At 39.2% G+C, this 13042-nt stretch overlaps 1 protein-coding gene across 3 annotated transcripts in view; it reads left to right on the top strand.

The window, feature by feature from the left end:
- Positions 1-13042, top strand: part of FYB1 (FYN binding protein 1) — a 165708-nt gene that overhangs the window by 117120 nt on the left and 35546 nt on the right. For all 3 annotated transcript variants that reach the window (XM_032135673.2, XM_058430255.1, XM_058430254.1), the window contains exons 3-4: positions 359-515; positions 12947-12993. In XM_032135673.2, the coding sequence (XP_031991564.1) occupies positions 359-515; positions 12947-12993 (204 nt within the window). The remainder of the gene's footprint in view (positions 1-358; positions 516-12946; positions 12994-13042) is intronic.

Here is a 13042-nt window from a genome sequence, read left to right as displayed (position 1 = left end):
AGCATAACATTTTCTAAAAAATTTAGATGGGCATTGTGGTGCACGCATGTAGTCCCAGCTACTCAGGAGGCTGAGGCAGGAAGATCCCGAAAGCCCAGGAGTCTGAGCTTATAGTGAACCATGATGGAGCCACTGCACCCCAGCCTGGGTAGCAGAGCGAGACCCTGTCTCACAAAAGATATATAGCACACAACGTAGTAATAATAATAAAATAAACATACTCTTTATTGGAAATTCCATATAGCCAGTTGTTAATTTTTGCCGAATTATTTTATCTGTAGCCAACTATGGTTGCAATTAATAATCTTCTTTTTGAAGATTTGTCTTAATTCATGGTATTGTTTGCTTTGCTTCTTAGGTACTAGCAAAGGCCAGACGTCTTACTCAACAACTTCCCCGCCACCACCTCCACCATCCCATCCGGCCAGCCAACCACCATTGCCAGCATCTCACCCATCACAACCACCAGTCCCAAGCCTACCTCCCAGAAACATTAAACCTCCGTTTGACCTAAAGTAAGCAAAAGATAATCTTGCGATTTCTTTCCTAGTCTCTTGCTGTAGATTTTCAAACTATGCTTGGTCAAATGCTGAGAGTTCCATGGGAAACTTCTGGGTCTACAAAAGTGGGCAGCTGGCAGGGAGAAGAGCTGGCCAAGCTGGCAGGGCAAATACCCCTAGAATTGCTCAGTTCTGAGCCATTCTTATTTATCTGTTTTATGTTGGGTTTCCCCTTAAGCATTTATTTGAAGAAAATTTCCACTGTTTTTTTAAAAGTTCTGAAGCTTTCTTGAGAACCACCAACTCCTCCACTATCACCATCTCCAACTCCTCCACTATCACGATCACCACCACTCCATCACCATATTTTTACTGACTGCTTATGGTGTGCTAGGAATTTTACATATATCATCTCTATAACCTTATTGATTAGATAGTATCATCATTATTTCACAGATGAGGAAATGGAACTTTAGCTCTGCAAAGAAGCCAAGTAACTTCTCCAAGATCACAAAATAGTGTAGAATAAAAATTTCAACCAATGTAGTCTGGATCCAAAGTAAATGTGCTTTAAAATACTAAACTAAATAGCCTCCTTTAATTAAACAGTAATACAGATTTTCTCTCATCCATCAGAATTTTTGGCTGGGCGTTAAAATCTAGGAAACTTTTATTCAAGCCTGCTCTTGCTTGAATTTTCTTAGATGATATTTTTCAGAAATGTCAGCACTGTAGGGGTTTCTATGCATGGGCTCTTTATCCAGGATTTAATAGAGTAGTTGGTAAAGGAAAAAGCAAGTGGCGGGTTGGAATAAAAATGGAATGTCATTTTAAGAAGAATATTCAGACAATGGCAAGCGTAAATCCTTAAGACAAAATGGACTACATATTCCCTTTCTTCTTGTAGAAAATTGCTTAACATGATTCTCCTTTATCACAAATAAGTAATATCTCAACATATTTAGTGCAATTTGATTTTCCTTCACTTAAATTCCCCTACCAGATTGATGTTCCTTACAACAAAATACTTAATATCCATAATCCATGTAATGGAAACTGTTAATAACAATATTAGATTGACAGATTCCCTGAAATGTTTGATGACTACAGTTTAGGGAAAGGATAGAAAACGTATTTGTCATGGAGAAACACCACCATTTTTTAACCTTAATATGCTTTCTTGGGGGTTTAAGGATAGTAAGTAGAAGGTGCTAGAGCAGCTTCCTGGCTATTATCTTATATATGACCTGCGTTGTGCATTTATATTAACGGGCTGCACACCCTTCAAGGCATTTGAATTTATGGATGTCAACTTAAAGCCTCTAATCCTCCATGATATCCAGCTACTTTGTTTTTTCAAAAGGGAAAATGTGTATAGTGAAAGACTTTCAAGCTCCCATCAGAAAGCTCAGGTAAATTCTACAATGAAGAAATCTCTGGGTTAGAAAATTTTCCCCAAGAAGAGGAAGCTAGAAATACATAGAGGAAATGAAACCAAAATGGGCCTTGATGTTCAGGCTCAAAAGCTTATATTTCACATGAAGGGGCAATGTATGGGGTAGTCTGTAAGAAGAATTGTGAAAGATATAGGTGTTTCTGTGCTTCTCACAGCATCAGTCCTCAAAACACATACATGAGTATTTCCCAAACATTCCCTCTGCCAACCTGCAAACGTTCCTCCCTTTTCTGATCAAAGACCACTCTCAAGTCAAAATCTAATAGATTTCCTTTACAGTCATGCAACAAGTATTTTTTGAGCCACTACATTGTGCTTTTGTAATAGGAGTTCAGGAAATACTAGTAAACAAACAAAGACTCCTGCAAAGCAGGGACCAAGAGACTAAAGAAATGAAAATAATAAACAGGGCTGGGCATGGTGGCTCACACCTGTAATCCCAACACTTTGAAAGACAGAGATGGGAGGATCGCTTGAGCTGAGGAGTTTGAGACAAGCCTGGGCAACATAGCGAGACCCTGTCTCTACTAAGCGTTTGAAAATTAGCTGGGCATGATGCTGCATGCCTGTAGACCCAGACATTCAGGAGGCTGAGGCAGGAGAATTGCTTCAGCCCAGGAAGTCGAGGCTGCAGTGAGCCGTAATTGTGCCACTGCACTCCAGCCTGAGTGACAGGGCAAGACCCTGCCTCAAAAATAAATAAATAATAAACAGGTAAAAAATATGGTATTAGCACTTGATACTTCCTAACGTATTTCCTAAAGGGAAAACGGAGCAGAGGTAAGTGGTGGAGGTGGAGTGTGAGGGTGGCGTTGGGGACAGCATGTTGCTGCTTGAGAGAAGTCTATATTTATACTTTTGCACCAACCTAATAGAAAATGATACTTGAGCAAAGATTCAAAGGAAGTAAGGGAGTTAGACATGAAGGAAGACTGTTCTAGGCACAGAGAGCAGGTAGAGAGAGCAAGGGAAGGAACGGTAGGGAGAGTCAGCTTATGTAGGGCCTTGTAAGCCATGATAGAGATTGCAGTGCTTAAGTGAAATGGGAACCACTCAAAGAGCTACGGCACAGCAGTGACGTCTTCTGACTTGTGCTTTATAAAAACCATCTTAATGGCTATGCTGAGAAGAGACAGTAGGTAGACAATTGTCAAAGCAGGAAAACCTGTTAGTCAGATATGACAGAAATGCAGGCAAGGTATGCAGTAACACTGACCATGATGAGAACAGTGGAGGTGGTGAGAAGTGTCCATACGTTGGGTGTATTTTGAAGAGAGAGACAAAAGAATTTGGATTTAGTGTATGAAGGAAAATGGGAATCTAGAATGGGTGGTTCCAGTGTTTTTGGCCCAAGTATCTGTAAGGATCACGCTTCCATCAGCCCAAGCACCACCATGAGGAGGCTGAAGATGTCAAAGGATGAAGATGTTAAAATCACAACAAATCTAAAGATCTCAAGAGTTTTTATTTGCATGTCTAAAATTGAGCAACACTTTGTTCCATAAAATAAAGTAAGTGTTCCAAAGCAGAGGAGGTTGGCTTTATAAACAAAAAGAACTGAAGAAAGCAGAAACAAAAAACAGAAAGTTGATTGGTCATTTTAAAGTTACTTTCCTTGTAAGGCAGGTACAGGGAGATAGAACAATAGAAAGATAATGGGTTGGTTAACATCAGGTTACTTCAGGTCAGTCTTTCTTGTAAACATTAAAACAGAGCATTACTATGACAGAAAGTGAAAATTTGCCTCTTCAGGCAACTAGGCCGTTCTCTCTGTCTCCTGATTTCCCAAAAGGCCAGATAACAACTCAGTTTCAGTTTGGTGAGCATGGGTGACTCCATTTTGATTTTTAGTCTGGTCTTCTGGGGCCCAGTGCAGGAATTTAGTCCAAAAAAATGGCCTCCTAGATTTTGTTTAACAAAGGTGAACAAGTTTTGTTTAACAAAGGTGAGGAAGATCTGGAGGTCATGGCTATGTTAAGTTTGAGGTACCTTTTAAGCATCCGATTGGGTAAGAAATGTAGAGTTTCGGAGAGAGTTCTGGGTTTAAAATAGGAGAGAAATAGGAACAGATTCCACACTGAAAGTCATAAGACTGGTTAAGACGACCAAAGAAGGGAGTGTAAAGAGAGAAGAAAAGAACTGAGCTCTGGGGCACTGTAACTCTCTGAGGCCTGGGAGGAGAAGGGGCAAAGGAGAATAAAAGGAACAATCAACAATGCAGGGGGCTTGGAAGCCCAGGAAAGAAAGCATCCAAGGAGGAATCAGTGAGAAACTGTGTCAGGTGCTAGTGGAGGCCAAAAAGTGAGGACTGTGGAGGTCAGTGCAGGGGAAGTTGTCAGGAGTGGTGGGGATACAAGGCTGATTGAAATGGCTTTAAAAGAGTATGAAAGGAGAGGAATTGGACAGAGCAAATATAAACAACTCCTTTACAAAGAAAGGGAAACCAAAGAAATGGGACAGTAACTGATGGGAGAAATGAGATCAAGAGCCTTTTTAAAGATGGAAATAACCGCACGTTTGTAGGCTGATGGAAAGATCCAGTCAAGAGGGAAAAATGATAAGGGTGGAGAGAGGGGAGAATTGCAGGAGCCGAGTATTAGAGCAGCGGGCAGCAACGGCTTCCCTAAGGTTTACAGTTCTCCCTAGGATGTGGAGTGGAATCTCTAATTGGGATCGAGGAAGGGATTTTAGAAGACAGGGTGGACTTTATCATCTGCAGCCTGTTCTGCCTACTCCTAAAGATGTTCCCAGAAGTAACTTGCATCATATCATTCAGGTCAGGATGTCTTAAGAGTGTAAAAGATTCCAGACAGGTGAGAATCAGAAATCCTAAATAACTGAAAATAAAGTAGTTGAGGCCAAAGTTATATTGTATTTTAAATTGTATTGTTTCCCCACCTAGTGGTCAGAAATCAGTTTGTTACATTTTCTGCTATTTTTACTCAGGCATTTGAAGAGAAAATGAAATGGGTCAAAAGAGCATGTTTATCATTTTTAATGTTCAAATCAACACTTTTTAGTGTAATACATTTCTTGGTACCTTTTAAAATTATAATTTCAACATCATAATTTTTCATATTAAAAAAGAATCAATGGTTGAGTGTTTTGGCATATCAAACAAATTACATGGTTATTAATAGTAATGAGACAGGAAAAGTGAAGTAATAAAAAGTAATAAATAATGGGAAGTGACTAAGGTTAGAAAAGGGAAGGTTCAACAGTTCTTACCCTGAAGTCATTCGTAGTTAGTTTAAAGGGTTTTTTGGTTTCTGTTTATGTGTGTGTTTTATTTTTTGTCTGTAAAATTGGAGGAAAAGTAAGAATTTGCCATTATAACCTTTTTATTAATTAGAGATGCTTAAAATGTTCTGAAACTTGAGACTTGCCATATCAGTAGCCTGCTGCCAGATAGTCTTCTCTCACACCAGTTGGATAGCGTTGGCTTAAACAAGTCAGTTTTCAAATTCTTCATGGGTTAAATATAGGAAGACATGTTCCAGAGAAAAGGCCGCAAGATTTTACTCCCAGTAAGGCAGGTATAGAGCAAAGTTTAATGTGTCATGTAGATTTCTTCCTCCTTCTTAAAAAAAAAAAAAACTGCTGATAATTAAAAGCTAAATGCATGAATAGCCAATAAAGTATAAAGGCCAGCTGGGCATGGTGGCTCATACCTATAATCCCAGCACTTTGGGAGGCCGAGGTGAGCCAATCACATGAATCCAGGAATTCAAGACCAGCTTGAGCAATGTGGTGAAATCCTGCGTCTACAAATTTTATATATATATATATATATATGATAAAGATGGAGAGAGGGGAGAATTGCAGGAGCTGAGCATTAGAGCAGCGGGGAGCAATGGTTTCCCTAAGGTTTACAATTCTCTCTAGGGTGTAGAGTGGAATCTCTAATTGGGTTCAAGGAAGGAATTTTAGAAGACAGGTGGACTTGCCGGGCGCGGTGGCTCACGCCAGGCCGAGAAGGTGGATCACAAGGTCAGAGTCGAGACCATCCTGATAACACAGTGAATAAACAATTAGCTGGGCATGGTGGCGGGCGCCTGCAGTCCCAGCTACTGAGGAGGCTGAGGCAGGAGAATGGCGTGAACCTGGGAGGCGGAGCTTGCAGTGAGCCTGGGAGAGAGAGCAAGACTCCGTCTCAAAAAAAGAAAAAAAAAAAAAAGAAGACGAAGACAAAGTGGACCTTATCATCTGCAGCCTGTTCTGCCTACTCCAAAAGCTGTTCCCAGATGTAACTTGCAATCATATCATTCAAGTCTGGATGTCTTAAGAGCATAAAAGATTTGAGATAGGTGAGAATCAGAAATCCTGAATAACTTTGAAAATAAAGTAGTTGAGGCCAAAGTTATATTGTATTTTAAATTTAAATACACACACACACACACACACACGTGTACGAAAGTTTAGCTGGGCATGGTGGCACGTGCCTGTCGTCTCAGCTACTTAGGAGGCTGAGGCGGGAGGATCCCCGAGCCTGAGAGGTCCAGCCTGCAGTGAGCCATGATCTCGCCACTGCACTCCAGCCTGGGGGACAGAGTGAGATCCTGTCTCCAAATAAAAAGGAAAAGAGAAGTATAGAGGTCAACAGTTTTACATCTTTATACATCAGGAAACAAAGCACTAATAAGCTTTCTAAAAATGACAGTCATTAACTTTACTTTTCCTATTTAATTCTACATGCTGCAGCTTAAAAACAAAGATCTATAGTGAGAGGCCTTATTGAATAGACCTATTATCATAACTGGTAAGCTTCCTTTTCTTCTTCTTCTTCACCCCCTCCCTCTGCTCAGTTTCTTATGACTTGGGCTGTGACTGGTTCCATTGTTTTTCTCTTACTCTCTCTATGGGGCTTTTCTCAATGCTTGGAACCCTTGGCGAATTTGCTGACAGTTTGATCTCGATTTACTCATGGCACCTGCACCTATTTATTTTCCTCATCTCTTTTCCTTTTATTCTTCACCATCATTGCTATTATAGTCACTATTTCATATTTATTGAATATTTTAATAATATGCATATTACAAATTAAGGCCTATATAAAGTGGCACTAAGATTCATATGCTATAATTTTGGGTCCATAAATAAAACAAATGTGTGCAGGCAAACATTGTCTACAAGTAATAAACGCTTTGCATAAATGTGCAGACACACATGTATGAATGTGCTGTGCAAATGCCCTTCCTTTTAGAAGTATTCGTTATTCATACAGGTGTTTTAGGAAGTAAATTGCTTAAATCTGGTGGTCTTCTTGATTTAACATCCTTTTCACCAATGATAATTTGCTTTAGTAATAAAAGTTAGTCTCTTGTTATTACTGGAATATTGTTAATTCATCAAAAAAATCAAAAGCCTATCATGACAGGAATTATTCTAATAACTCTCTAAAAGGATAATCATCATAATAAATTAACTAGCAAAGTGACAGTCCCTTTCCTTAAGGAGTTTATGGCCTGATAGTGAAAAGAGAGACCTGAAGCAATTACCCCATAATTACGAAGGAATACAGAATAATCACTATAATGGATGGATGGATGGATGATGCAGAGAAGCAACGCAATGATTAGGCTTAAGGAAATCGGGGACAACTTCACAAAGGAAGGACTGTTTAAGGAGAGGCTTAAAGAATGGAGGCCAGGGGCGGTGGCTCATGCCTGTAACCCTAGCACTTTGGGAGGCTGAGGCAGGTGAATCACCTGAGGTTAGGAGTTCGAGACCAGCCTAGCCAACATGGTGAAACCCTGTCTCTACTAAAAATACAAAAATTAGCCAGACATGGTGGCAGGCATCTGTAGAATCCCAGCTCCCCAGGAGGCTGAGGCAGGAGAATCACTCGAACCCGGGAGGCAGATGTTGCAGTGAGCCACGTTTGCACCACTGCACTCCAGCCTGGGCAACAGAGTGAGACTCTGTCTTAAAAAAAAAAAAAAGAACGGGAGGACCACAAGCAGGGGACGCTGAGAAGGGAGATTATTCCAAGGAAGGGAAGCGTGGGCTGAGCATGAAGGAACAAGAAACCAGAGAGAGTTCAGACAGCATGTGAGTTTACTGTTAATATGTGAGAAGATAATGTAAGAAAAGGACATATGAGAAATAAAGCTTTACAGGGCGAGACTGATCATAAGAACCTTGTATGCCATAAAAAGAGCTATGGATTTTACTCTGTACAATGTCAGTGTATTTTAATGTCTTAGGTATTTTCATCTTTTTAATTAATATTCAATTCATCAAAGTTAGTAATGCAAAGGCCTATTTTCCTTTAAGTACTTAAATTTATATTATGTGACTTATTTTATTTATACATCTAGTAATTTGTATTTAAATTAGAATTATTTTCAGGGGATCTTTGATTAATGATTGGACAACTCATATGGCTCAAACTAAATTCTTTCAAATCAATAGTTCTGTTTATAAATGTGGTTAATGAAACTTCTTGCGATGTTTCATATTGCATGTATATATTAACATATTTAATTTCATTTTTAAACATTCCAAATATCTGAATGAACACATTTAATCACCCCACTAAGCAAAATCCTCCCAAGAATTTAAATGACTCTCATAAATCTATTAAATTGAATCATATCCAGTTCCCTTAAATATCCAATAGCATTTGCAATTAGATTTTTCTTATGCTTTTGAAGAAGTATATTTATCGTAAAAAATGTTAAGCATATACAAGCCAGGAAGAATAGTATAATGAGCCTCCATGTTCCCTTCACCAACTTCGACAACTATAAACTCATGGCCAATCTTGTCTTATCTATACTCTCACCCACTTGCCTCTTACATTATTTTGAAACTAATACAAAACATCATATAATTTCATCTATAAATATTTCAGTAGGTATTCCTAAAAAAAGTAGATTCTGTGCATTAATATAAAATGTCAAGTCAGTGTTCAAATTTCCAATTATCTCTTACAACACATATGTGTTTTAAGTTGTTTGAATAAGAATCCAAAGTATACACATCTATGTTGGCATATATGTTTTGTATTTTGTTGTTCTTTTTTTTTTTTTTTTTTTTTTTGGAGACACAGTTTCGCTCTGTTATCCAGTCTAGAGTACAGTGGCGCGATCTTGGCTCACTGCAACCACCACCTCCCGGGTTCAATAGATTCTCATGCCTCAGCCTCCCAGGTAGCTGGGATTACAGACGCCCGCCACCACACTCGGCTAATTTTTGTATTTTTAGTAGAGACAGGGTTTCACCATGTTGACCAGGCTGGTCTCGAACTCCTGACCTCAGATGATCCACCCACCTCAGACTCCCAAAGTGCTGGGATTACAGGCGTGAGCCACCGCGCCCAGTCTGTTATTCTCTTTTAAGATATAAGTTCACTCTCCATGTCTTTTTTTAATTCTTTACAATTTATTTATTGAGGATATCAAGTTGTTTGTGGGTACTATAGTTCCCCATCATCTAGATTTTGCTGATTGCTCTCTATAATATAGCTATATGTCCCTCTCTCCTTTGTATTTCCTATACATTGACAGTGGGAGGTAGAGGTGGCTTGATCAAATTTAGTTCTTTTATTTTTTGGTGTATTCTTTTATCAGGAACTAATAATGTTCACTTGGCTCTCCTTTTTTGATGTGAGCAGCCATTGACAATACCCAGACTCCTTAACATTTCAACTAAAATTTAGAAAGTCTACACCACAAATTTTAAATTGATGTGACAAGTCTAACTGAATATTTTCTAATGTAACAGATCTTTTAAATATTACAAATACTTAAAAAATTGACTGTACATACATTATCCCAATGGTTATAAAACTTATTCCACAAATTGTTTTTACTATGAGTTCGGCTTATTCTGTCATGTCTGTATTTAATTCTGAATGTTCCAAGGATGAAAAAGGCTCACTAAAGAAAACAAGTGTCTTGTCATGACAAATTTAATGAGTTAATTAACAGGGCCTTTACACTTACCCAAATAGAAAGCTAAGCATATATAAGTTAAATTTTTAATTTTCTATTTTTTTAAGTGAGTTTATTAGATTAACAGTTAGTCCCTACCTATATTTACCATCTCAGGTAGAGACTGAGACAGATATCCATGACAGTTCTTTCTGAGTTACAAATGTATCCACTGAGCCCATTTTATGGTTTTAGTGATAAAAAGGCACTTCCAGCCCACATTCTTCAAATGTGGTGAAACACACATTTTGCAACCAGCATCTCTTGTTCAAGTAATATTCTTTCCTAAGTCTTTAGGGAGTTTGACTATGGGATATGAGAGTGATATAATCATATTTTTGTGTTAGAAAGATGGCAAAAGTTGGAGAAGGGACTATCAGGATAGGGAAGAGAAGGAGTAATTCTAATTACCAGGACACTGACCAGATGACTACTGCAAAAGTCCACTCCAGAGATAATATAATCCTATTTTTGTGTCCAGCGGGAGAGAGGAGAAATGGAAGAGGAAAGTGAATTAGTACGGGGAACTGGTGTAATTTGGTGATTGATTTGACATGGGACTGAAGATGAGTGAAAAACAAAGGATGAGTTGCTGCTTGATAGATACGTGAATTGTGGTGCCATCCACCAGGAAAAGAAACCTAGTAGGGAGAGCAGGTTTAGGCTGGGCTAAAAGGAGGAAACCTCAGTTTCTGAGATGATAACATAGAACTGGCTGTAGGACACCCAAGATGTATATATTTGAATCGGAATCTCAGAAGAGAAGCCTGGGCTAGAGATTTCAACATGGAATTTGCCAACATTAAGATCGTATGTAAAGCTATGGAGGTACATAAAACCATTTAGGAAAAACTGCAAAGTGAAAAAAGATGAAGAGAACCAAGACCAGAACACAATGGAACATCATCATTTAAAAGAAGTCAAAAGAAAAACCACAAAGAAAATTGTGAGAGAGACAAGAAGTGAGCCAGGAGCTATTTCTCATGGAAACAAACAAAGGAGACTCAAAGAGGGCAAAATGGCCAATACTGTCCAGGGCCACAAAGCAATCAAGTAAGATGCAGTTTGAGAGCGTCCAGTGGATTTGGTAGCTAGGATTTTTTTTTTTTTTTTTTTTTTTTTGAGACGGAGTCTCGCTCTGTCGCCCAGGCTGGAGTGCAGTGGCGCAGTCTCGGCTCACTGCAAGCTCCGCCTCCCGGGTTCATGCCATTCTCCTGCCTCAGCCTCTCCGAGTAGCTGGGACTACAGGCGCCCGCCACTGCGCCCGGCTAATTTTTTGTATTTTTAGTAGAGACGGGGTTTCACCGTGGTCTCGATCTCCTGACCTCGTGATCCGCCCGCCTCGGCCTCCCAAAGTGCTGGGATTACAGGCGTGAGCCACCGCGCCCGGCCGCTAGTATTTTTAAGAATAGTCTCAGGGAAGAAGTGGCAATAGGGGAAAGATTGCAGTCGGGAAAGAAATGCGTGGGAGGAGAGGAAGTAGAGTCAGTGAATAAAGACAATTTTTTCTTAGCTTGGATGGATAAAGGAAGAATATCTTGTGGTAATGTGAAGAATTCACAGAGGTAAAGTGAAGTGTTTGCTTCTTATGGATGACAGTAACTTGGGCTGAGGGAGAAAACAAAGAATGAGAGATTTAAGGGCAAAGAGTGAAGTAAGCAGAATATAAGTAATAAAGCAATACATGGAAGAAAGGGGGTAATCAATGGAGTAAAATTACTGAGAATTCAGATGAAATTCAGAACACAGGTGCAGAGAGTAGAGAGAAGGTAAGGACGAGTATAACTGCAGATGAGTTTGTGGGTTAAGAAAATGTATTTTCTTGAGAGAGCTCACACCTAATGACTGCTGTTTTATCAGTGAAATAAGAAACAAGTTCATCTGATAATAGGGGAGTGGAGAGGAATCGCACATTGAAGAAAGTGGTAAACATTTTTAATAGGTATGAAGAAGGATAACTCAAGAGAAGGCTGACTACACAAAAGAGAGTGATGAGATTGTAGAAAAGAAGAGGGGGATACAGCTGAGATTTAATACCAATTGTTTGTAATGTCCAGAGTCAGCAAAATTGATGGCAATTTTCTCCAGCTATGCTAATTAACTGAGAATAGGAATATAAAATATAGATGGTCATATACATAATTAGGAATTTGTAAGGCCCAAGTATTGATAATGCTATTAAGGGCAGTTGGAGTGAAGCCATTGGAATGAAGCACCTTGGAGTTCAGGGTGATAAAAGTGAAGCCAAGACAAAACCATCTGGAGAAAAGGAAGGAGTCAGGGATTGGAACTATGTAAGTTTTTTGTTTGGTTTTTTTTTTTTGAGACAGAATCTTACTCTGTTGCACAGGCTGGAGTGCAGTGGTGCGATCTTAGCTCACTGCAACCTCCGCCTCCCAGGCTTAAGCAATTCTCCCACTTCAGCCTCCTGAGTAGCTGGGGTTAGAGGCGTGCACTACCATGCCAGGCTAATTTTTTGTATTAGGTCAGTGCAAAAGTAATTGTGGCTTTTATCATTCGTTTTATGTCTAAAACCATAATTACTTTTGCACCAACCTAATGTTTTTAGGAGAGATGGCGTTTTGCCCTGTTGCCCAGGCTGGTCTGGAACTCCTGACTTCAAGTGATCCATCTGCCTTTGCTTCCCAAAGTGCTGGGATTACAGGCGTGAGCCATGGTGCCCAGCCCTAGAACTAATTCTCTTTTGTGTGTGTGTCATAGAACCAATTAAATGCCCTCATAATCCCAGAACTGAAGTGTTGATTTACTGCTAATTCAATGGAAAACATATTAACCTCCAGAAGCAATGGATTAATTGTATAAGTCTACTATGAATAGATGGTGCTATACTCAAGTTTCCCAATTCTCCATTTTCTGCCACAGGAGCAGCATAAATATAAGGCTAAAGCCTATGCTAGTGATGTCTGAAGCTTTAAATCAGAGCAAATGTTCAAGAAAAAAGAATAATTCATGAAATAATCCTTTTCCCTTTTTCATTGTAAGGTGAGCATCTACTTGTTCCATGTTCACTGTTTCTTCTTTCTTGTTTTCAGAAGCCCTGTCAATGAAGACAATCAAGATGGTGTCATGCACTCTGATGGTAAAGGACAAAAACATATTTTATTTATTTATTTGTAAACTCTGGTACA

Source organism: Hylobates moloch, unplaced genomic scaffold (genome assembly GCF_009828535.3).
Source record: "Hylobates moloch isolate HMO894 unplaced genomic scaffold, HMol_V3 SCAFFOLD_17, whole genome shotgun sequence".
NCBI lineage: Eukaryota > Metazoa > Chordata > Mammalia > Primates > Hylobatidae > Hylobates > Hylobates moloch.
This window is presented reverse-complemented; position numbering and strand designations above follow the sequence as displayed.